The sequence below is a fragment of the Oreochromis niloticus genome, linkage group LG6, assembly GCF_001858045.2.
Source record: "Oreochromis niloticus isolate F11D_XX linkage group LG6, O_niloticus_UMD_NMBU, whole genome shotgun sequence".
In the NCBI taxonomy this organism is placed as follows: Eukaryota; Metazoa; Chordata; class Actinopteri; order Cichliformes; family Cichlidae; genus Oreochromis; species Oreochromis niloticus.
The window spans coordinates 33,085,755-33,111,491 of record NC_031971.2 but is presented as its reverse complement, the minus strand read 5'-3'; the positions used below and the strand labels follow the sequence as shown (position 1 = coordinate 33,111,491).

Here is a 25,737-nt window from a genome sequence, read left to right as displayed (position 1 = left end):
ACTACCAATAATACAGACTAAAGCTTGTGGAGGTATAAAAAGAAATAAATACTCAGAGGACTCACAAAGTCACTCCTTCATCTGCTGAACAGTTCCAGATTTTACTTCCCGATGGCAGCGGTTTGGGGCTTTGTATGTGGTTTGTGGCTGTAGAGATGATGTGTTCATTACATTAGACAGACTGCACTATAAATTAACAGATAATATAAACCTAACAAAGAAACACCAACACAAGAAATGAAAAGCTCATAAATGTGCCTCGCATTAGGGGCCTTCATATTCTACAAATATATCCCATTATGATGACTTCTGGAGGTTATAATATTTTTTTTTAACATTTTGTACCGTTGATATGATAAATCACAAAAATGCACAGAAAGCCCAACATAGAGATGTTCACCAAGCTAATATACATTTGCAAAAAATCATCCTAATTAGGGCGTAAAGTAGGATAAATCTAATCCCTTCACCAACTGTAACTGGACAGCATGCATCTCTGTCATAACTAATGTCAGTCGTACAATTACAGTTAGCCTCCACTATAGCAAAATGCCAGTTCAGCTGAGTTCAGCTTCTCTTTTACACATCTATCTGATTTAGATCATAGATTATATTAAAGAAAGAGTTATTGATGCATTGTTCAGTTACCTATTTGACAGAGGACTGCTGTTTTGAAGCCTTCAGATTAGAATTTTGACATTTTTGGATGAGAGTTTAGTCCTGGGGTGTTAACGGTCAGTGACAACGCAGGCTTAGTGAGATTCATCTGTACTTCACTGTGAAACTAAATGGGATCCTAAATTTTGACAGTAATTAAAAAAAAAGTCCAGAAATAACGTCACCTATCATTGAAACTGAATTGCCAACCCCTATACATAACCTACAATTTAATAAGAGAACAAGATCACTCAAAGTGGTCATGCCTGTAATAAGGCATTATTTAAACCACTTAGTGTATTTTTGAAAAGAGGTAAAAGTAGTTTGACCAAACCATGTTAGGCATGTTTATTTCTGTTGTAACGTTGACCTTTTCAATACCATGGGGTTTAACACCTTTGGGACTGACTCACCTTTGAGGCCAGTCTCAAGTGGTTATGGCTGTAGTCTTCAATGCTGGCACGAGTATGCAACACAGTGGTTAGCAGTACTACCTAACAACAAGCACACACTGGGTTAAACCTGGACCAGTATGTGGAGTTTGCATGTTCTTCTGTGCTTACATGAGTTATTTCTGAGAGCTCTGGTTTCTCCCACAGTCGAAAAACATGAAAAGCTAACCCTGGCTTTCTTGGACGCTTTCATAAAGATATTCTTAACCCCAAGTGTTTTACTTCCTATTTAAATAAAGTTTGATCAAAACAGATCCTAGTTGTTTCTACTTTGTTTAGACTGATATATCTATCAGTCTAAACAAAGGGTTGCCATGACATTTTGCCAGCTGATTTTGTGTCTTAATTTTGTACTATGTTGTACTACGAGATCCTTTCTATACTGTATCTTTAGAAACAACCTGTAATAACAAGTGATTCTGCAGCTTTCTGCGTGGCTTTACCATCATGTCAAAATCCAGTGATGAAAGTCCTGCAAGCTCATTTAGGCAGCCCACGTTGATTCTACTGTCACACTCACATGACATAATCACTTGCACTTTTAATAAATGTTAAGCATTAGGATCATGTCTGAAAGTTAGTCTGCTACCTACTGGAACTGCTGCTCCTCCCATTGTCTAAGCACTTCATCAGCTCCTTGTCCACTGGGCATCTACCTGTAGACTCTGAGCATAAATTCACCATTCTTAAAACTCCCTATTTGCTGACTGAAGCTTGATGTTGGAGCCTAGATGCATTAATGTTGGTGCTGAGTTGTATTTAGTGCTAATTATCTAATGTTGGTGCTGTTCATCCATGTTAAAGAGATCATTTCAGTCAGCAGGGCTATGTGTGCACATAGCAGCCTGAGAGGCTTCATTTTTCTAACTGGCTTTAAAATGTGAAAACACAATATTTATTACATATGTAACAATATAATGCATACAGCTAATTAACTACAATTCATACTACTATAATTATACCAGCTGGAATCTGATTACTGACAGGTAGATGTGATTTGTATCTATCAGTCTTCAATACTTTGTGATCTGACCAGTATTTTAGTGACACACCTGGGCTTGGAAGCAGCATCTGCCATTTCTCGCTGTCTCAGCACAGCAGTAAAAGTCACTGTAAAACTGCATCATGGAAAGTGACCCCTCTGCTCCTCTTCTTTTCTTCTTATTTCACCTTTTTTTGTTTTGTGTTTTTTCCATCCCTTCATCTCATTTTCTATTTCTGTCTGCTACACCCCGCTTTACCATTTGCATCCCTCTCCTCCCTCCTTTCCCCCCTGCCCCCCTCTTTCCTCTGTAGTCTGCAACCTGTGGAAACAATTAGACCTTGTAAGCAGGGCCTTTTGCCCCTGTCGTGTGGTCGGTTTAACCTGTTGCTCCAGAAGGATCTCTCCTCATAGTGCGACCACCACCTTGTCAGCCTCAGTGGGTGGGTTAAGTATGATTTGGGAGGTGGGAGGGGGGACTGTTTGTGATGGTAGGAACTAGGAGACCACCAAGCTGCTTTTAAATGTATCTCCTAAGGGTTTAGTTGCTTTGAAATGTCAGTGACACAGCAAGATCACAAAGACGCTGTGAAAGAAAATGGAAAATCTTTCTCAAATGTGTCACTTTCTTGTTCTCTGTCATTATCTTTTGTATGTTATTATGTCGCGGGCCTGATAGGATAAGGTTCATCCACTTTAGGAGTAAACAAACTCCTCTTTTAGCACGAGAACATTGCCTTTCACACTCTTTTCACCCTCTCCTTAACTGCCAGGAATTCTTTTAACAATTCACTGTTGGACACAGAGCAACATGGAACGCTGGGAGATTGTTGCATTCCAAAGGGGAGCATTTTTTTTAGTTGCTCTTCACGTGTCAATCAGCGACACTATCTCCTTGTCACCCTAGACCCCCCCAACCCCCACCTCCAAGACACACAAACACACATACACTGTGAACCTACAGCCCGCTTTACTGCATCGCAGTTTAGGGACATAGTCGTCAATGTGTTAAGCACCTAAGAATGCAGGCCTTATGGTGGGTGTAGGACACACAAACACAGTTTTCTCAGACTTCACACAAAGGTCTCTTCCACCACTAACATCTGTGATGTGGGTCACTGAGGAGCGCCTCTCCTTTGGTGACACACAGCGAGCACCAGATCTCTTTCAGTCCCTTAAAAAAAGGGGGAGGGAGTATAGTTTTCCAGCCTCATAAGTCATGTTATTATTTTATTCCGTTGTGATTTGGTTGACTGTAAAATCAATCAAGGCTTGCAGCTGAATCCGATATTTTTGTTGCTCGATCTGAAATTATAAGGAGCAAGCTGGGTCACAGAGGGCAAACACACACAAACACACATCTCACACAATACCAGCAAACTTTCAACAGCTCTCCTTCCGACACACAAACACTTTCAGCCCTGGTGACATTCCCTGGCACATTATCAGTGCGTTGAAAACACCTGACTGGTATGTGACAGTTCCAGTTAGTGACAGTTCTCTTTTAAAGTGAGGACTGGGGAGGTCTTGGTGGTGGGTTGGGGTTTAAGGGTTGATCCATTTGATAGGAGTCCTGCTGGATACTTGACAGGAGCTGTCAGTGAGCCGAGGGGAGGTTGGTGCTTATCGATCAAACACCCCTCCTATCTGCCACGCTGACCTTCATGTCCCGAGGAGGGGCTGCTCTGGTGGGGAGACTGTAATGGGAGATGGGTGGGAGGGGGTAGAGGGATGTCTCGTGATTGTGAAAGTCAATTCAGTACAATAACAAAGCTAATTCACAGAAAACCTGCCATAGATGAACTTACCGCTTATCCTCGCCACGAGTTTTCTCAGTGAAATTACCTTATCATCCAAACTATACAATTGACATGAGTCCTGTTTCTGACATTTAAGATTACAACATCTAGAAAATTATCAAGGGCAAGCGGTGGAACATTAGAAAGAAAACAACTGCCATTTTTAAAAGCTTATTCTGACTGCTAGTTTGACTTCTAGTTGTAAATGGACACTATGGGCTTCTTGAGTCTCCTAATTCATTAAGGAAGATATGTTGCTAAGTTAACGAGTCCAAAACATCGTTAAAAGTAAATGCTGTTTTAGACAACTGTCTAAAACGCTAAAACGCTCTCTAAAATTTTAATATACAAAAGAAACTTCAACTTTTTTGATGATGATGATAACCTTTTATTTCAGACATATAAAGCAAACACACCAATAATACACACATATATACAGATACCTGCATATACATGTACACATACATGTGAATGTGGGGTAAGAAGAAGTATGTATATATTTATTGATCCCTACCCCGTGCTTGAAACTTTATTGATTCAAAATATTCCTCTTCACCCGCACTTCCCCTCAGTGCTTGTATACATTTGCTCCACAAAAAAGAAAAAAGAAAGGAAAACATAAAACTAATTAAAACAAAATATATCCAGCTTTTTTAATATTAAAATTATTACTTGCTAAATGATATTCTTGTCTACTAATCAAATCAATAATTCAGGTACAAACATTTACTAGAACCTAACCGGGTACGGTTACTGGGACCGAAGTTTATCAAACAGAAATTTAGACGGAAATTATTAATTTTGTATCAGGAGACAACTTTAATTGCTTTAATTACTATTTGTCACACCATGGAGGTGACAGTCGAACATCAAAGACATCATATACAGGGTTGGTTCATGGTTTGAAAACGTCGTGTGTTTGCTGTCCACTTGTATGCACAAACACAGCATCATATTGTTAATGACTGAAAAGCAGCAGATGCTAGCCAAAGGCAAAGTTACTCATGCACGTCTTTGCAAATTTTCCAGCCCGTTTGGAGTTGAACCAATCACATGCGTTTTGCTTTGACCTTCAGACTACGACTGTTCACACGCACACACACACACACACACACACACACACACACAACATTTGAATTTTGTATTATGGGTTTTCAGGGATTCAGTAGTTTCCAGAATTAAAAGTAAACACTTAAATCATCAGGGCAGCGGCAGGATTGGTTGATGCTGAAAACCGTTTTTCTTTCTTCAAAATCTGGCATTGTGCCAAGGTTTATTTTTGCTGGAGAGATGGACGCCATGCATGAAACCCTGCAGCAGCAGAAATGAGTTTGACACTGGGACACCCAGTCATCTTGTGGCTGACCATAACCAGTGTTTAGCCGGGACAACCTTTGGCCACTGGTCATTAGAGCACCATGCTGGACCTGCTGTACCGTTGTCAAAACACTGCACTTGGCAGAGACTCCGCTCAGCAGAGTCTGACTGGGAAATATGTGACTTTAAAATTGTGTATTACAGATAGAGTCATCTATGTGTCAGTGACTTGTATATGGGCTCTTTTTCTCCCACATTTTGGTCTTTTATGGTAGATAGAATAAAAGCTTTATGTTTTTATTTAATTAAAGTTGAAGTATGTGTTTTTATAAAGGAAGCTGAAAAGTCGACACATGGGGTCTGATTTGTGGTTAATGGGCTCCCCCTACAGTCTCCTGCGTTTGTCACAACTCTGTGTCGGCTGTGCATGCAATGACTACACGGCTGCAGGAGAACACCTCTGTTCTCAAGAGAACAGCAAGAGTTTACTCATATCAGATGTATATTTACTATCACATCTGAATTTGTGTGCACACACTTCCTCACATGCCACTTAGACACACATCCTGCCTCTTCTTTCCTCCCTGCCTTTCTCCTTCCTGATCTATAAATACTCTGTCATCTGCAGAGGTTGGCTGTGAGAGGCGTTGACCCCGGCCTCTCTCCGTCCAGCAGAGCAGTGATTTATGGAGGCTCAGGTTGGTGCTAACCTTGCACTTGAGCGCTGGCAGTATAAATGATGGCGGGTCAGTGGCACCGTGGATGGAGGGGAGAAACTCTCTATCTGTGCCTCCACCTCTCTTTCTCTCTCTCTCTCTCTCTCTACTCTCTGTCCTGTTATCATCAGTGTGATAGAGACATCATCATCATCTCCTGGGAGTATAAATAGTGCTGGATCAGGTGACAATGCCAGCTCTGGCCTTTGATGGGAGCTTTAATTTCATGCCTAATTTCTCTTGGCAAAGCGAGGATCGATGCTGGCCTGCCCGTGCTCCCTATCCCTCTGCAACCCTGTGGCTGCAAAGACAGAGAGTGAGGAAGGACAAATGCTCACCGCTGAGTGATGTGCAAGCACCAAGACATCTAGCTTACCTGTAAACACACGTGCGTCGACACTCCTCACAGGAAGCAAATATGCTGACAAACGTAGACAGATACCAGGTCAAGAAACTCATGCAGAGATGCCTGCACCCACATAAAACTTAAACAATCAATACAGCTGGAACAGATAGCCTTGGAAATAAGAGCAACAAGCAAAATATAACTACACAGCTACCCACCTGTGTGTTGTGTGTGCTACACATTGCCATAGTGATAAATATGTCCCAGCTTGCAGCCCCAGGGAGGCATTGAACTCTAGCCCCTCTATAATGACTTTGTCTACCTATCGATCCGGCCATGATCCATGTACTGTAATTCTTATATCATCAGGCCCGGCCCCAGCAATAACTCCAAGTCATATTTCGGGGCCTCCCATCCACTTGACAACTTAATGATGCAAGGGTCCTTGCCGAGTTTGGACTTTTAGCTCCCCAGCACACCTCTCCCTCTCTCTTCCTCCTGCAGGGCTCTAATTTCCTTCCTTGTTCTTTCAGACTAATATCAGCAAAGGCACCGAGAGGCTGCTCTCTCTGAGGACTTCCCTCTCTGAACCACATATCGTCTCCTTTTCACCTCTGTGCGCTTGCAGTATAGCACAGGGTTGGTGTCTGACTGCTGTGCATCTGTCTCTGATTTGGAGCACAGCCCCTTTCAGGCTCCTGGGGAGACTCAGCTGTCCCTCTTTAGACCCTGTTCTTTTTCTCCCTTTGAGCCAGGGCTATATTTCATTGTCATTTCAGCCCTCTCTTTCTAGCCTGGGTGTAATAGCGGGAGATATATGAGGCTTGTTTCTGCAGCCTTCTGAGCTTCCTCAGCCTTTTATAAAACACTGTCAGAGTGACAAAACAGCAGCCCTTGGGTATTCGGGCACAGATGCCCCCTTATCCTGAAGCAATTTCTCAATATCCTGAGCTGATCCTTTTAGTAAAGAGATAACATCTGGGTCCTTGGACAGGATGAGTTGGAACAGTCATCCTGGACAGAGTCGTAGCTCATCTGTATAGCTCTGTCTGCTTATACGCCATGGGCTGTCTGTCAGTTCTGTTTTTATAAGCACTGATTTAGGGTGCAGCCCTTGAATCCTGGGCCAACAGGAAACCACGGGAGCATGCGGTGCCCCTGATAGGAGGTTAAAGCGAGAATTTATCCAGTTATTTTTTATTCTAATGCTGTGTCGGGTTATGTTCATTACTGTCGCTGTTAGAAAAACTCTAACGATGTTCCACCTGGCTGCAAAGACACAAAACAACGCTGTACCTGTGAGACACGGCCCTGATTGAGATGTGAGTAAAACCGAGGAGAAGAAGATGAGAGGGAGCAGATGGGGTCTGCAGGCAATTAAAGCTGCATGTTGTGTTGTGATTCTTCCACTTTGTTCCTGTCCCTCATCCCATCCTTAGTGACAGCTATCCTCTTTATATGCTACAGAATTTCTCCTTCCTGTCAGTTCTACCCATCCCCACTCGTTTTTAACTTCTTCTCATCTCCATTGCAGCCTTCCCTCCTCCCATCTTTAGCTTCCCTCCTTCCTCACACTCACGAGGCGCACAGTCTCCGTCTCCTCTCTCCCGCGCTCTACCACCTCCACCCCCCCCCCCCCCAGCCTTAATTGGGAGTCAGGGAGAGCAGTGGAAATCGCATTAACGCGGGCCCTGCCTGGGTGTGCCATCCATCTTCTTTTTTATTACGCCGCGCCGGGGCTGCTTGGGCGCTGCCGTTCGATTTGTCACCGGCCTCGTTCGCTGATAACAGGCATTTGTCATCGCCTTGCCTCCCTGTTAATGTTATCATCTCCTCCCTGACAGCCGCCCTCCGCCGGGGAGCGCCGGCGACAAAGCACATCCGTCAAGCGAATATTTCCACGGCTAAGGGGACCGCACACTGCAATAAGCCACATTAAAGCACTTATGAAGGGTGCAGGCCGAGTGTGTATGTGTGTGCGCTTGTGTGCGAGTCTACGTACCGGTGCCATAGTGCGCAGTGCATTGTGCGCTGCGTGCGCATACACATCTGCACACACACGTGCGCAGGAGCGTGCGCTCTTGTCAGTGCCGTAAAAAAAAGTGAGGTGGGGGCCGACAGGGAGAGGAAGAGGTAATTTGTTGCAATTAATTACGCAGTGAGTGTGGCTTTGTTGTGTAGGAGAGCATTTTATCTGTTGGAATGCTTTCTTCGCCAGGCTGTGATGCTATTTGTTTGATTTATAGCTTCTGCCAGCCCGAGGCGAAGCGAGCCTGCGTGTAAGTGTGTGTTTTCACATGTGCACAATCCTTTGGCATTATCCACAGAAATATACTGTAGTCTCGGTGACAAGGAGCCCTTTGTTTGAAAGTGACATTACATATTAACAGCCATGCTGCCCCTACTTGTGCCTCTCTGCCAGGACCGAAAGGCTTCTGTCCATTCAGCAGCAAATCAACAACGCCAAAGCCTGACCTTCCATCACAGTTTGCCTCACTTTTCCTTCCACTTTTGTGAGTCAAGAAGACGTGTTTTATAGTGCTCTGAGTATTCTACCAATCCTACAGTGATATGATGATGTTTCCACCATTGGCACGGTCCACCCCTCTTCTCTCATCTGTGATATCAAAACAGGCATTTGACATTGTGTATCCATTCTGCCTCAGCTGGGGGTTGCAGGGCCTTTCTGCAGGGGCTGACAGATGGATCAGCCAGCCTCAAGGCAGAGGGAAGAGATGAGCGAGAGAAAAGCAATGCTCCCCATCTCTCAACATACTGTATGACTCCCAAATATGCCATAGCATGTCATATGGTATGGCAGATTTTCGACCCTCGCAGAGAAAAACAGTCAGTGATGGCACTAACACACTGAGAGGTACATCTGAGCAACATTTTACCAAAGCTTCTTCACGCTATGATCACACAGTTTGAGATGAACGACTAAAGTAGACGGTCATAACTTAGTAACACTTTAGTAACATTTTAATTGACACACTTTGCGCAGGATGACGGAACCAGAGGTAGACAATAAAACACTTTGTTTGATTTACAATGTCATAACAACATTTTGACTAATACATGCAGCCTCCGTGTCATTAGCCAGAGATCACTTTTTATTTTAATAACTAAATCTGAGGTTGACTCCAAAAGAGAGTCAGTCACCACAGACACCTATGTTAGCACATGCAGTATTAGAGTAACACTAACAAAATAAAATATTTGTTCTTGCTTATTAATTTCCCCATTGAGAAAAAACAGCAATAGCTTGTAGCTGTCTGCAGACATATGATCTAATTCGAGTCATTAGACTGGACCTCTTTGTTATGTTTGTGCTTTCAGACCTCTTAGAGCACTTGCTTTGCAGGTAATTTTACTCTAGTCTGTAAAATTCAAGTATTTAACGATTATCCTTAATTAACAACTATCTGTAATTTTCCCATAGAGCCTATGAATGCACGTCGCTAAAACTTGCTAGCATTACCAAAACATTAATTTTAATAACTACCTACCATCTGCAGGAGAAACACCAGCCAAAACTGACAGCTATTAACATTCTTCTTAATAGCTTATATCTGTAAAACACTTATAAAGTAAGTAAGGTCTGTTTATTTGCCCTTCAGTTATAAAGATCTTCTCTAGTGCATGCAGCACTGTAGTATGTTTTTTTCTGAGCACTTGTTGCCCATATTGAGCAGTTAGATGCCTGCTGTGTACGACAGTCTCCCTGTTGATAAAAAATGATGTTATTTGATGAAATTAGATCTGCAACTAAATAGACCTTGTGGTGACAATGTTTTCTAAACTGCTATTACACACCCAAGAATGAACTGTGAACCTTACTGTTGAATGATTTATTTGCCAATAAAGCTGCTTTCAGCTGCTACTTTATTAACACACGGTCGCCAAAGTGGCTATGCATTTCTTTGATTTGGCAGATTGTTGCACCGGAGGCCTCTCCTGATGCAGTCTCAAAGGGATTTTTGTCTCCTCATGGGATAAAACTAGGGTGTCTTTACTTGTTAGGCAAATCTGTAAACCACTAAATTCTAGAGATAATGAATGGTTATTAACCAATAATAAGAATCAGAATAATCCTGCCTTTATTAAAGCTTTAACTTACTGGGCAGCATTTACCTGCCTTTCAGGCCAAAGTTTGAGTTCTGTTGTTGCCCTTTGGTGTGAATAGCTCCTTTTGCAACTTTTCTCCATTATGTCAGTGTTGGGAATCATTTTGGTTGCAGTTTGAAAATCTCAGTTTTATTTGTGTATTACTTTCATAATTCATTTTTGTTTGTGCTGTAATTGCAAGTGTTGTTGTGTTAGCTTTATGGTAGTTTTGGTGAGACACAATGATGCCACACAATATTTCTCTTGATTTTAATTTTCTAAGTGTGGGAGTCCTTTTCCGGCATCACATCACCTCAATGAATGTGAAGCAAATATAGCCCCCAAAAGAAGTCAAAGTATTGTGCTAACTCAGAGGTGCTGCTTAGGGCTTGATGTTAAAGTAGAAATGCAGTTTCGAGTTTATGAATGGAATTTTTTCATATTAATGTTTTGTATGTTTGCTTGTTATTATAGGCGTCAATCTGCAAAAAACAAAGAACAAACAGACAAAAGAAATTCAGGGTCAGATATATTTTTGTGTCTTGTAAATGATAAAGCATTAAAAATGGACTGAGCAATCTTGTGCAGCTACTATACAAGATTCTTCAGCGGTATACTAACTAATTACTCTATATAAAGTTTGCATGCATGTGTATTTGGAAGAGGATGTGTTTGTGCTGTGATCTCTGAACTTGACAAGGCCAGGGCCCGTTAACTTCTTGTTAGTGATCATGATCGACTATAGCTGGGAGTTTCTCTTCGCCAGTATAAAAAGGATTTGTTTGACAGCATTCATTGGATTGACCGATATTCAGAACAATGGCAAAGTCGAAGGAATTTGGGGATGATCCAAAACTGACACCTTCAAGCTCGACTAAAATATGTAGCTGCCTACACTGACAAGCCGAATGCCTTCTGGAGAAAAGTTTTATGGCTAGATTAGACAAAGACTGAGCAATTTGGCCAAAAGAGGTGTGCTTGGAGGAGCAAAGGTGAGGCTTTCAAAGCCTAAGAACACTTCACCAACTGTAAGTGTGGTGGTGGTAGCATCATGCTCAGAAGCTGTTTTGCTGTCAGTAGTACTGGTACCTTGCACAAAGTGGATGGGATAATGAAGAAGAAGAACTACTGTCAAATTCTTCAGTTAAAACTTTGACACAGTTGGTTGTTTCAACAGGACAATGATCCCAAACACACATTAAAACTGGTTTTGGAATGGATACAGGACGCTAACATTAAGCTTCTGGAATGGCCTTCCCAAAGCCCCCACCTCCTCCATAGACTATGGTTAATAGCCAGGACGACGTCAAGAAACCAGTTTAAATTAAATCTACCAGTTCTATCAAGAAGAAAGATCAAATATCCAGTAGGAGTTATGACAGAAGCATAATTCTGGTTACCAAAGGCATCTACAAAAGGTCCAACCCACTAAAGGACATTTAATCAAATATTAGTGGGGATATATGTATATTTTTGAGTCTGTATTCATACTTTTAATTCTGAGTGGATTTGAGAAAATACAACATGAACTCACAGCTGTGTCCCCAGTTCATATTTTCTAAAAGCATTACAAATGTTTGCCATATAATCATTCCAACCTTAAAAAAGAACAATTCAAAGGAGTCATTAAAAGTCCAAAATTACCATGACATTCATGCCCATGATGAGTATGTAAACTTCTGACCATAACTGTATGCAGTGACAATTTGCACGAAGCAGCTGATCTCACAGTTCCTCGTCTGTATCACTGACAGTGTTGGTTGAGCTCCTATTCAACTGGCTGGATTCTTATTTTTTGTCATGGAAGTCAAGGGTTCCATAGCCGTTCATCAGAGCCATTTTTAGTTCACTATTTGGATACAGCTCTTCTTCACAGATCTCATTCTTGGTGGCAAACATCTGGCTGATCTCCAAGAAAGTTTTGTTCTTGGTCTCTGGAATGATGAAGAAGGTGTAGACAGCCACTCCCATGCAGACCGCACAGAAGATCAGGTAACAGAAAGGACCTGTAGCAATCTGGGGTGGAAGGACACAAAAGAATAAAAATGCACAGTTAAAGAAACAAAACAGTCTGTTATTGGAAGATCATTACAGCAGATTAACATGAACACAATGCAAACCACGACAAGAGAACATGAAAGGCAGATTATCGGTTTTGTTGGCTTAAAGCTGGGGTGTCCAACTCCAGGCCTCAAGGGCCGGTGTCCTGCAGGTTTTAGATGTGTCCTTGATCCAACACAGCTGATTGAAATGGATAAATTACCTCTTCACATATCTTGAAGTCCTCCAGAGGCCTGGTAATGAACTTATCATTTGATTCAAGTGTGTTGACCCAGCGTGAGATCTAAAACCTGCAGGACACCGGCCCTTGAGGCCTGGAGTTGGACATCCCTGGCTTAAAGGTTAACGTTAGCATTAATAGCATTAGCATTAATATTAACATAGCAAACTTTTAAGGGAAGTACCTCCATTTTTTAACTGAAAATGATCTACTAGGTTTCCAAACTAGCCAGGGGCTCTTTTATTGCCCTTATTGTCATTATTCTTGCTGGAAAAGACAGTAAGATCTGTAGCAAAACAGTGACGTTTTGCAGAAGGAGGAATGCATTGGTATAAGCTCTTATGATTAGCTTTCCTAAAGGTAGGCTATAAAACAGAAAAAACACAGGACAGGGTGTTTAGCCTAGCTTATCCCAGAGACTAGAGGCAGACCAAAGACCAAAATAACTTTCTGAGAGCAATGAAGTTATTCTGCTTCATGTGGAATAAAAACAGAAAGATTAAGGAACATGCAATCTCATATTTTAAGATCTGTGGCCAGAGTAATTACTGACTGCCTCGGTCACCGTCAACTTAACAATTAATTGTCCTCTTTACTTTGTAGCTGTTCACTTGGAACGAAGCCGAGGACAATGACAGACAGCAAGGTCGGGATTTTTAATTGGCAATTTTATTGGTATTTGTGGAGTCACTTCTATTCAGACAAAAGTGCACAGCCAGTCGCATACACACAGCAGATCTGCATCAAATGTCAAGACTACACGCCATCAAGGCTAAAAAAAAAAAATCGAAATAAAGCCTTTTTACATGTTTTTTCACTATAAACTGGACTGTATTTTTAGATGGCTTTTATGTACATTTGAATTTAGCTCTGTGGGATACAAGTCAGTGCTGACCTCTAAGAAGGGAAAGACAAAACCAATGGTGAAGTTGGACATCCAGTTGAGGCAACCAGCCACGGTGTACGCAGCCGGTCGATGAGACTGCTTAAACAGCTCCGCAGTGATCAGGAAAGGCACACCCGCTGTAAAGAACACACAAAAACATATTTGTCTTATTTCATAGGTCACATTTGGATTCCAAAAATATTCCCAACAACACCACATGAAGACAGTTTAATCTAACTAAGCATCCTGTTATAACACAAATCACATTTAATTACTTAGTATGGCTATATGAATCTATTGGGTGATGTGAAATTAACATCGGCATCTTAGTTCATCAATTACTTTATCAATACTCCCACTCAGGACTCTTCCTTGGCAGTTACTCAAAATTAACAGAAGATGATTAATGATAAACATTTCACAAGCCCAAGTGCTATTATATTACACTCCTTTTTCTACATGTACTTCATTATGTGTTCATTATTACTCACTAATCATAGACTGACAAGAGAGGAAGGTGTTTGTCAAGATGGCAAAACTCCACTTCTGAACCGCAAGACACAGAATAGCTTAGCTCATGCAATTCATTAGTTTAAGATGTGCCTTAGCTTTAAACATGTGATTCTTCATTGTTAGAAGTGAAGGCTATGAAGGAGAAATATGCATTAGTATAAGCTCTAATGATTAGCTTTCCGAATAATGTGCTCATTATTCTGTGCATGATAACTGCAGAGAGAAAAGTTTAATATTGTCAAACCAATAACTACACCATAATTTGTCAACATCTGCGGTATATATGGGAGGGCATCAATGTGCAAGCAAGGTTTCATTTGAAGGAAACCATATTCATCACAGCTAGCTTATGAACAATGAGCCATTAGAAGTCTAATTGCAGCAAGAGAAATCCTTGTTTGCTGAGGTATAGATTTTGCCTGTTTGACGAATGACGTTATGTAAACCAGATTTGTTCTAATCCATCATCCTCGCAGGTTCGCTCGACGTGGCTCTCATCGTTGTAAACTATTGCCTCTTAATTCACTTCACTCATCTCATCCAGTGTACAAATGGCTGTGAGAATGGAAGCAGTGTGGCAGTTAGGATTTCCTAATTTACAAGACTAATGAAATACAATATCTCCTCACAGCCAGAGGAGGAGTGTGGAGGAAGGGGTGCTGATGTTTTAAAGCTTTAATGCCTGCTATTGCGCAAGTTTCCAGCAGGGTGCAGTGTTTCCTCATACACAGGATTACTTACAGCTAATGCAATCACATGTAGGTTTGAAAGTGTTGGAAAGTTTTCATGCCAGATACAGATACAAGATTGTTTTTTTTGTGTGTTTTTTCTTACCTGGACCTATGCAGAAGCCAGCAATAATCCCAATAACACAGCCCACACTGATGTAGCGCATGTAGGACAACTGCGGCTGTGATTGGTCAAACACAAGTCATGAGTTGCAGATGGTCACACACAGTTTTTTTTTATTATTATAAATTTATATGATGACTTCAGATGTAAAAATCTCTAAGCCTGTCTTACATTTTATTTTGTTTTAAATATTTCGTCAGTGTCCTATGTTCAGCTTCAGTGAGTTTACTTTAACAGCAGTGAAATGGTCACTGAATGAAATGTCTTACACTGGTTTTTAACAAACTCGATAGTCTTTTGCAGCAAAACCTGCTTTGCATTTGTGCATCATCCTTTGTGCAGTCCACCTCTTTGGATGAGACACAGGGAATAGTTGCTAAACATGCAACTGAAAACAAGCGTACAAATAAGTGTGTTTTGATTGGTGTTCCTGTGGACATGGTAGCTTTTAGTGGCATTTAGAGGTTTCTGCTAACAAACCACGTTTGGAAAGAGGCTTAGCATGGGTTTGAAGTGAAGCTTTCACCTGATATCATTTTCTCATTTTTCACAGAGGGTGTCATTCAGAGGCTTTTGCATCTGAAGACATACAATAATTTATGTAAATTATGTAAATTTGGTTATGTCCTAAGCTCCATGTAATGTACTATAATGTCATGCAAAATATTCCTAAACCAGCAGGATATCGGATGACATGTACCTGGAAGAGGACAGACACAGTGATTCCGGCACAGCACAGTCCCATAAAAAGGAAACCACCAATCATCAGTGGTCTTCTGCCCAGACGCTCAATAGTGAAACACTAAATAATGGACAAATAAGCAGGACTACATGTGAATAACCCATAAAATAGATTTTCAGAAAGTTAGTTGCAATTATGTGAGTCTTTCATTTGCCATGCTACCTATACCTATATATATATATCTATATCTATATATCTATTTTTTATAGTGTATAACATGACCCTGTGCACGCTACAGCATAAATGACCTTCATTAGGTTTCAGCTCACCTTCCCCTAATGGGATTTTATGCAAGCATGACCAAGACAACAGAAAAAACAAACTGAAACAATCAAATCAAACAAAACAGACTGTGCATGACGACATGTCATAACCAAAATAACCAAAGTCATTATTTCTTTAAAGTATTTTAGGTAAAAAGTTACATGTTTATCAGAAGGGAAGGTATTTGTTTTTCCCAGTTTCTCTTTTTCTTGTGGATCAAGACTGAAGTTACCATCAGTCATACAAGGCACAGATTTATTGCTACCCCAAGTGCTTCATGGTTAATTAATCTGCTAATTCTATTTTCAGTTTAGCAGCCATTAAATCCATAACAAAACAAAAAATGCAATTTTTAAGTCAAGTTCCCAATATACTTAATTCTGTTGTATATTTTTGCTTTAACACTGGTCAAATAGAGCTCAGACCAGGAAAACAGCAGCACATTATCACATCTGTAATGCTGTGTAGTTAATTGTATTGTATTGTGTTCCAGTGTTACAAGTCCAAAATATAACATATCCTTGTATAATAGAAATACATTAATTTCATCTTAATGTGTGTGTGTCTACTCACCCCCAGCATCCCTGAGATGACCTCAATGGCCCCAGTTCCCACTGTTGTATACTGAATATAAGGGTCTGGAATTCCTGCATTCCTAAAAATGTCATTTGTATAGAACCAGATCTGAAATTGACACAAGGTTTATTGATATGTTGAATGCTTTGGATTATCGATACAGTAAAAATCAAAGTTTGCCTTGTTTTCTTAAGAAGCCAAAAAGTCACTCTGCTTATCTGGTAATGCACACGATTCATCATAGTGATCATTATCACAAGGCCGACCATCACTCATGCATTTGAGATACAGCTTTTCATCAGTATGGACTCCTGACAAGTACTCCCCTTGAAATTAATTTGCGCATTCTCATTAATCACACTTTGCTGATACAACATCCATCATTGATGATGTGCGGACAAGATCGTGATCAGTGCAGTTAAATGCTGTCTTGTTGATTTAGTAACCATACATATAACATTTCATCACCATTGGAGGCTTGAAGTATGCAAACAGACGAGCAAAGCAGAAGGCCTGCACAAGCATAAACAATTCCAGAAACCTAAACAACTGGGATAAGATTTGATGAAGATGAATATAAGCTGCTAGGCTAAAACGCCTCCTTACTGAGCTAAAATCTCCTCTAACATAGGAATTGTGTTATATGAGTTGATTCATATATTTTGTTTTACGCACATGAGCACAAAAGTGCAAGCCAGTAACACTGCAGTGGTGTCAGAGTGCTAAGCAAAGTAGCCTTGGCCCATTTCACTCTGGAGCTTTTTTCAGCTTTTTCAGACCACGCTGTTTTTTTAACAGGAGTAGCCTCATCTAAAATAAACCCTTTAAAATCACAGAATTTCAAAGGTGTTCTTGTATTATTTAGCTCATCTAATCTGACATGCCTCAGTGTGTAAACCTAACCCAGATTTACACAATGAGGTATGCAAAGTAGGAAAAGTTAAGTAGGAGAGAATGACAGTCTTAAAATGACTTAATCGCTGGGCTTACTCAAAGCTACAATGCCAACTATACTACTTCAGTATTACCAAAACAAGCATCTGTCTTGAGAAACTGTCCTTGAGAAGACAGATGCTGATAACTTAATAGTTTAATGGCAACTTCTACTTTATACAACCTAGTTCAGGAAATCGCTCATTGAGCACATTTGTGTCAAATGTCCTAGCACCTTACACCTCCACATTACAAAAAGTGGATAAAACCTGGTTCACTTTTTAGTGGAGTATGCTGATCCTAAACAGATGCAGGTAGCCTCAGCACATGTCTAAACTTACCCTACCCTAAGAAAAAAACAACCAAAGAGCGTAATCCTCATTCTCCGTTTTATTACAGCATTCTTATTTGGAAATGATTGCGCTCATGCTGAATTATCCACTACAACCAGTACAAAGACTGGATATCATTCATTACATACATCTGGAAAATATTTTGTTACCTGAAAAATAACTTTATGAATTTAGTTATTTGTCCCTTCTTTTCCTTCTTCACGATTTATCCATGATTTCACTTGTTTATGATTATGAATATGCAGTCGGTGCTTTGTCGTATTCTCTTGCTTCGTGTAGAAGTGGAAGAATGAAAACAAAGCAAGAGCAGCAACAAAATAATAGCGATGTGGGGCTGCCACTTTATGATGTGAATGACAGGACAGTTACAGTAGTACTTGCAGAAGAAATAGCTCTTTCATCATTTTTCCTAGGTTGAGTGGCTCCCCAGCTGGCTGTAATAACTCTACAAAATCAGCACCACAAATACTGTAAAAGCACCATGTTGTAACATGTTGAAGAATATCTGTTTGTGCAAAAACTCAGTCTGTATGGATATGACTATAAGTATCCAATATTTTAAGAAAAAACATGCACATTTACTTTTCAAACTCTCTTAGTTTTACTTTCCGTGTCTCAGATTTGGAGACACTACTTCTTCTGGAGGTTTGAAGCCTTCCAGTGTTCCTGGCTGGAACAGCTGGGACTGAGAGACTCAGTGGGGTGCACCCCTGCTGCGAAATGGCACTAGCATATGAGCCTGCATGCCTGGAGCCTCCATCCATATGAAGCAATGAGTACAAAGATGTGTTTGACTTTGTGTTCGGATGGGTGGACCTTGTTATGTGAGGTAACGCTGAGGGAGAGGACCAGGAGATAATGAGGCATGGTCACATCGCCCCCTGCTTAGTCATTCAGTGGGTGTGAGACTGTGATGTATGGATGGACGGGAGGAGCCCAGCTGGGAACTCTCGCACTATAAGATCTCACTCTCATATAATAACTCCACAGTTGTTGCACATTCAAAATGTGACAACACACACACATATAAACAAAAGATGAAAAAGACAACACAATAGTTCTCCTACTCACGGCATCAATCCCAGACAGCTGCATGCCGATGTTGACCACCGCAACCGTGAGGACCTGCCAGCGGACAGAGCTGTCCATGAGGAGGCTGCAGACAGAGAGGGTCTGCATGGAGGACAAAGAGCGTTGCTCTTCCTGCATCTCTTCAACCTCAGCCTGAATGTTTCCTTTAGTACGGAACCACTTTAGGGCTACAGAACAGAGTGAAACATGAGTCTAGACAACTAAATCCAAATCCTAGCACACTACAGTTATTTTATTATAACATCTGATAACTGTGTTTTTTTAAAACCAGTTTTAATTCATCAGTCAAGTATCACAGTGAAAGGATTATGTAAAGTTTGAGAGTCTGTTCTAGGCGTTTAAAATAAAGTGTGGCCTGAGCAGTTAGCTGGTTAATTTAAATGTAGAGACGCACAACTTGACCATGTGATACAGTAAAAAAAAGACTTTGTCTTGATCTTTCTTTGTAATTTCTACATTCAGAAAAGGAAAGCAGGAAATGCACTTTTTAACCTGCAATGGTGGCATGCACATCTCCTCTTTCTATTAGCAGATATCGTGGACTCTCTGGAAACCATGGCAACAGTATCAGCTGGACCATGGTAGGAACCGCCACAAGAGACAAAAGCAGAGGCCAGTGCTCTTCCTGTGTGGGGAAAAAACAACAAAAAAACCCAAATAAAAACCAAACACCTCACCTAAACCTTGATTTTAGAAAATAATAATATCATCATCTAAAACTTCATTCCATCTTTACCATCTTTGTCTTTATACCTATATTTAGCTATTCCATAAGTAAACATAGGGTGTCTTGAAGCTTTTTCTGGCTTAAGGTATATTGTTTGCAACCCTTTGTGCATCTGCTCAATTCTACATCACAGAGTCTCTGCTTGCATGCATAAATTCAAAATGTTATTTTTATTACATATTAGAACTATGTCAACATTACTTGAAAGTCAAAATGAAAGCCAGTCAAACATAACAGTATAAGCACCTTTCCCAGTATCTCCGAGAGCCCCAGGACCTGAGCGATGAAAACTCCGAGACAAATGTGAATGCTGGGAACGAGACCCAGGAAGCCTCGCAGATTCTTAGGGGCGATCTCACCGAGGTACATCGGCACCACACTGAGAGAAATCCCTGTAGAAAAGAAGAAACTGCAATTAATACAGTCTGACTGTGCTGGTGCAAAAATGAACGAAACACCAAATATGAACTGAAAAGGCAATTTAAAGCATAAATGACTCAGCTGTTTACAGATTATAGGATATGCATATACAGCTATTTTTCACCAACAACGCAGCAATAATAAAAGTAATACATATTAAGAGGAGATTATTGACATTGGAATACATTTTAGTCAACCAGGGACAGTAGGCACGTCTACCTGAGTGTACTCCTGTGATGAAACGCCCAATGATGACCATCTCAGGAATTCTGCACCATCTGCTAAAGCCCATCAGAGCTCCACCCATAAAAACAAGTGCGGTGGATCTCACCAGAGTCCCTTTCCTGTTTGGACGCAGTGATTCTCGTTGCTCAGCACTCTAAGTTTGAGTCTGTCACAGGTTAATAATAATTTATAAACATGCACTCAAAATTCATAAACATGGTCACACTGACCTTCCATATTTGGTAACTAGTCTGCCCACCAGCAGTGCTCCCGTCATTCCACCAATGGCAAAGATTGACACAGTAAGAGAGTATAAGACGGTAAGAAGATGCCCATCTGGAGTCAAGCCATGACTTTCTAATAATGTCTCATTGTAGAAGTCTTTGATGTACTGGTGGAAAACAAGGTAAATTCATTTTCTAAGCAAAAAAAGCACCAAATAAATCCAACCCAGTGTAAAAAGATTGTGTGCAATCAAAAGATAATGTTACTTTTTTTTTTTAAAGATATCTTATTTATTTAGCCTTTTATTTATTATTCTAATACAGCAGTTTTATAGGAGTCAGAGCTCAAAATATTGTTTTTTTTCTTACACTGAGCTTCGTGCAGCCATGTGCTCTCTGAAACCAGCTATTTTAGCTCCTCTTCCTTTTAAAGCAACTTTCTTCAGACCGACTACCCCTTGCAAACAGAAAGTTTGAAGAAGAGAAGTGTGGAGCTTCTGTGCTCACATTTAAAGCCATGAGACGACTATAATAAATACATCCAATCTTACCGACATAAACGAGAGCCAAGAGTTGCAAAAACAGCCTGAAATTGTGCAGTTGGAAGCCTGGGATTGTAAATAGTGCATATACTAAGTTATTATCAGTTACGCTGATCAAATTTTTTGAAACCTTGAACATGTTTAATGTGAGCATCCGTAACTATAACACTACAGACATGACACAAAAAATGAAACATATAAATGATACATCACAATTTGTCCCCAAAAGACCTGAAAAATGAAAATTTGATGTTGTAACTTCAATAATTTCATCAAGTCAAGTCAAATTCAAAGCTGAAAAGGACTCATCGACTGCATGCTTGATGAATCTGACAGTGACGCCTTTCACTCAATAAAGTGTCCAGGATGATCCATTGCAATAAAATTTTGAGAAAAATATTAATTAAATATATAAATTAATATGAATTCAAAAGAATACAGAAAAGGCGCAGGAGAGGACACAATTCAAAAATTCACCCTGTACTGTGTGCTATGTTATCGCACATAAAAAGGCCTCAGTGAAAGTCTACAGATCTCATAAAGAAGCACACGACAGTAAAAACAGTAAGTGTCCATAACCAACAAGAAGGGAAATTTATATTTGCTCCTTTGCTTTGTTTCTGTATTGATTTCATATACAAAGTAATGAAAATTATTGAAACAATAGAAAGTGTCATATGATGTCAGAAAAGTTTCAACTGCTGATCTGCTCCTCTTTAAAAGAGCTAAATAGAATAGAACAGACATTACCTTGCTTACTAAAATATTACTTTCTGAACGTTGACATATACTGACCTTGAGCTCGTATATGTGCAGCATCTTTATTATATCTACAGTCATGTAAAAAAGAATGTTTTTACAGAACTTCATAGTTTTGTGAAAATCTAAGTACATCCTTACTGGTTCCACAGGATTAGTAGCAGCCAGGCGCTGCTAATCAAAAGCACTTGACTAAGTGATCATCAGCAGGTGTGACCACATGAATAAAAGCTTTTTTTGTTTATTTGTTTGTTTGTTTTTGCAGTATGCTGGTCTGGAGTGTTCAGGTGTGTGTTAACACAACGGAAAAATCTTGGAAGTACAAACCCATTGGCCCCAAAGCCAGATGATCCAATGCTCTGAGGAAGTGTTAAAACTTTTAATGTTAAAATTCACGACAGGGCAAAAAACTGAGAAGTAAGGCTTGTTTGGGAGGGTTACCAGGGAAAAGACTCCTCTCTCTTAAAAAACAAACACACAAAAAAACTCAATCCCTCCAACAGAAGAGTGATTGAAAAAAGAGGTTAACAACAGATCACATTTTATTTGTATCAGTGTCAACAACAGCGTCAACAGATTATCAAATGATTGTCATACCAATTACATTAAATCATAACCAACTGCTAAATGGTCTTATCTTTCTTTCTACTCTGCTGGCTGATTACTGAAGCGCTAGTGTTCTTTAAATTTGATGGTAAACTGTTAAAACTAAAATACATTTTACCTGAAGTTTATTGAGTTTAAAGTCTGAAAAAAAAAGGATGTTATGTTGATACTCTGAGACTTACAGGCTCTGCTTTGGATATCATTCTGAAATAATAATAATAATCTAAGTTTTTATATTATTTCTTTTCAGACAAGATTTGTCCATATCATAATATCCAAAGCACAAAAAATGAACTATTTTGTCTTATTGCACTGACTGGCTATTGTGCCACACACAGCACAAAAAGAACGCTAACGTTACTGAGAGCAGGTAAATGTTTGACCTCATCATTTGAGCAGAAAATTTTAGATCACTTGAGACTAAGAAACTGACCCAAACAAAATGAACTGAACTGCTCCAGCTGTCCCTACTTCTGTGCAGAGCATTCAGGATTTGGGGAAATACCCAGTATCTTTCTGATTTTATTCTCACATCTGACTTCCATATCAGTCAGCCTACGCTAGCTAAACTGTTAGCTTAGCCAAAGGAGACAAGCAGAAACAACTAAATTGGCTCCATGTCTTTTGAAATTAGCCGTGCCAGGAAATAGTTATTACATTAATGTGTGTGTTTTAGAGAGATGACTTGTGACTTCATTCCATCCTCCCGTGACCAGTAGCTAAGCTAATCATCTCGTGGATCTATTTTTATAAAAATAAGACTCATGTCAAGCTTCCAATCTAGACAGTGCATCTGCAAGCATTTCAACATGTCTAAGACTCCCTCTAAACCAATTACATTTCATTGTGGGTATCTAAAAACAATAGCATTAAAAAAAACACCCTGGCTGATTTCTGACCTGGAACTAATGCAGGGTTTTTCTATTTTTTTTTTTTTTTACATTAATCTAAGACTATAAAACATTTATAAAGTTTCAACAACAGATACCAAGGTCTAGAAAAACAATGCAAATGAAAGTTGGAGATGAAAGGTTTAGTTGATCCTAAGTCCTGAGCTACGAGCATGAGACGATACCCTGAGCCTGCTCACATGTTTCTGTGGGGCTGGAACACATGACTGCACCGCGGCAAATTCAACATCCAAGGAACATAATGGATTAAGAGCTACAGCGTATCAATGACATGGTGAGGTAGCTACATAAGCCCACATGACCCCACATGACAATTTATTTATTCAGTTGGAGTGTTATGTTCAAATGGGTTATTTAACCATTGAAAATCAAATTTCATACAGTGTTTAACCATAAAGGGAATATTTGAGTTCTCACAAAAAGCACGCAAGCAAATGAAATCACAAAACCAGGAGTCTTATTATGTAGACGACGATGATAATACCTGTGCAGGAGAGTTGACGACGGCCAAGTTATAGCCATAGAGCATAGAGCTGCCAAATGAGGCCAGGAAAGCCACTGCCAGCAGAGGCTTTGTAAGATGCTGTGGAAAAGACAAAGCAACACATGAGGTGAAAACCAAGCTGCAAACTGCAAACAGAGTTTACTGTCTAGTTCAGGGATGTCTAACTCATTTGACATTGTGGGACACATACAGTCCACTTTGATGTGAAGTGGATCAGACCAGTGAAACTCCCCTTTCTGTCAGTGCAAAGCAGTTTAACTATTCATTCAATTCAATTTTATTTATACAGCACCAAATCACAACAACTTTGCCTCAAGGCCCTTTATATTCTAAGGTAAAGATCCTACAATCATACTAGAGAAACCTCCAACAAGTATTTGGTGACAGTGGGAAGGAAAAACTCCTTTTATGCCTTTTATAACAGGAAGAAATCTCCAGCAGAACCAGGCTAAATCCCAACTGGTCAAAGTTGGGGGTTAGTGAGGGAAGCCATTTCAATTTCAACAGCTTGTCTGTTTTTGTACACGATGAAGAAATGCTGTAGTGAATGAAAAATTGTAAGGAATTGTAATTCCAAGGAATAAAGGTGTAAAATCACATTAATATCATTATTAATCTCTCCATATATATATATATATTTATATGGCCATTTTTACCTAAGCTGTAAAACCTATTTAAACACAATTAAAAGTCAAAAACTAATGTGCTCTTTCACATTTTCTAAAGCCATTCAGTGTCAGAGTGTCAGAGTCTTTGCTTGACCGATTCTGGCCCCCTGACCTTATGTTTGACACCCCTGATCTAGTAGATTTCACCAAAACTAAACAAACTGGAAGTGTAAACAATTACCCTAAATGAATATGTTAAAGCAGCTGACTAAATTATACAGTTAATGATGTGCATTGAAAAATCAGCTAAATGATGTTTAGTTTTAAAAAGTCACCATGATCAAAGGTACCTGACTTCATTTAGAATTTAAAGCTGTACAACAACAATCAGTCACAACAGATAAGACTCATAGTCTGACTAAAGCTAGTCAACAGCTCCTCTGAGCCATTGTCAGTCCTTGTAAATATAGTTCACAGGAGACATTGAACCCCACTCAGCAACAATTTATTCTGATTAAATATCTTATGTGGAGCTGCTCACATGTCACACCACTTTAAAATGAGACACGAGTAACTTCTCATTTGCCGTTTAAAAACACACACAGGCTACTTCTGCTTTTAAAGTCTCCTTTAGTCTTTTTTAACCTGATTTGTGGTAAATTGAACGATGCTTGGAATGTCATATGACGTGGTGACTGGTGCTATTGTACGAGTTTAGTGTGTCATGATGAGTTTTCCATGGAACCCAGTAAGCATCTTATATGAACCATGACCTTGAACCAACGTTGTACAATGAGATTAGGAGGCATTCGCGGCATAATTCCAAAATCATGTGACTAATAAAAAGCGATCACTGGAAACGACCACACCGCCCAGGAATTAGATCTAAATTGGTCAAAATGCTTACACTTACCGAGGTGAGTTTTTCATTGTTTCCCTGTAACAGTTCCTCCGCCATTTAAGTCATAAATGATTATTCCCCTTGTGTGATTTCTTCGTCATCTGCAAAACTTTTCAAAACTCTTCTCACTGCATCCCCATTTGTAGAGTTTGAGCCGTGGTCGTGTACCGGAGAGGAGGCGTGTCGTGTTGATGGGCGGAATTTCCACGGTCGCTAAACCGCCTGCAAAGCAGGCCCATCCCATATTTTAATCGTTTTCCTTTCCTCAACAAAGATCGCGAGTGTCATCCTGCACCCTGGGGTGATTAGAATAATCTACTTTAAAAAACAAAAAATGTTATTATTTGTCTGTTAGCAGGATTACACAAAACCTACCCGGTTACATTTCGTGGAATTTGGTGAAGAAATTGATTGTATAAGAAAAGACTATTAATGACATAA

General features: G+C 40.0%; 1 protein-coding gene and 1 long non-coding RNA gene across 3 annotated transcripts; both read right to left on the bottom strand.

Annotated features, from left to right (window-relative positions):
- Nucleotides 1-4,274: 4,274 nt before the first annotated feature.
- LOC109202583 (uncharacterized) lies at nucleotides 4,275-8,262 on the bottom strand. The gene is made up of 3 exons (XR_002062521.2): nucleotides 6,488-8,262; nucleotides 6,300-6,392; nucleotides 4,275-6,224 (listed from the first exon to the last, which is right to left on the bottom strand). It is a non-coding gene; the product is annotated as an uncharacterized LOC109202583 (long non-coding RNA).
- A 938-nt stretch (nucleotides 8,263-9,200) lies between these two features.
- Nucleotides 9,201-25,492, bottom strand: slc2a15b (solute carrier family 2 member 15b). 2 transcript variants are annotated; one of them, XR_266968.4, is made up of 13 exons: nucleotides 25,309-25,492; nucleotides 23,767-23,865; nucleotides 20,471-20,631; nucleotides 20,235-20,359; nucleotides 19,842-19,987; nucleotides 19,361-19,493; nucleotides 18,848-19,035; nucleotides 16,488-16,598; nucleotides 15,609-15,710; nucleotides 14,891-14,966; nucleotides 13,553-13,680; nucleotides 12,021-12,392; nucleotides 9,201-10,858 (listed from the first exon to the last, which is right to left on the bottom strand). XR_266968.4 is itself a non-coding variant. In XM_005458530.4 (12 exons), the coding sequence occupies exons 1-12, from the start codon at nucleotides 25,351-25,353 to the stop codon at nucleotides 12,165-12,167; spliced, it is 1,542 nt and encodes a 513-aa protein (XP_005458587.1). In that variant the 5' UTR covers nucleotides 25,354-25,492; the 3' UTR covers nucleotides 9,201-12,164. The 2 variants fall into 2 exon arrangements, 1 of the variants encoding a protein (XP_005458587.1); XM_005458530.4 differs by having other exon boundaries at nucleotides 9,201-12,392.
- Between the last annotated feature and the right edge of the window lie 245 nt (nucleotides 25,493-25,737).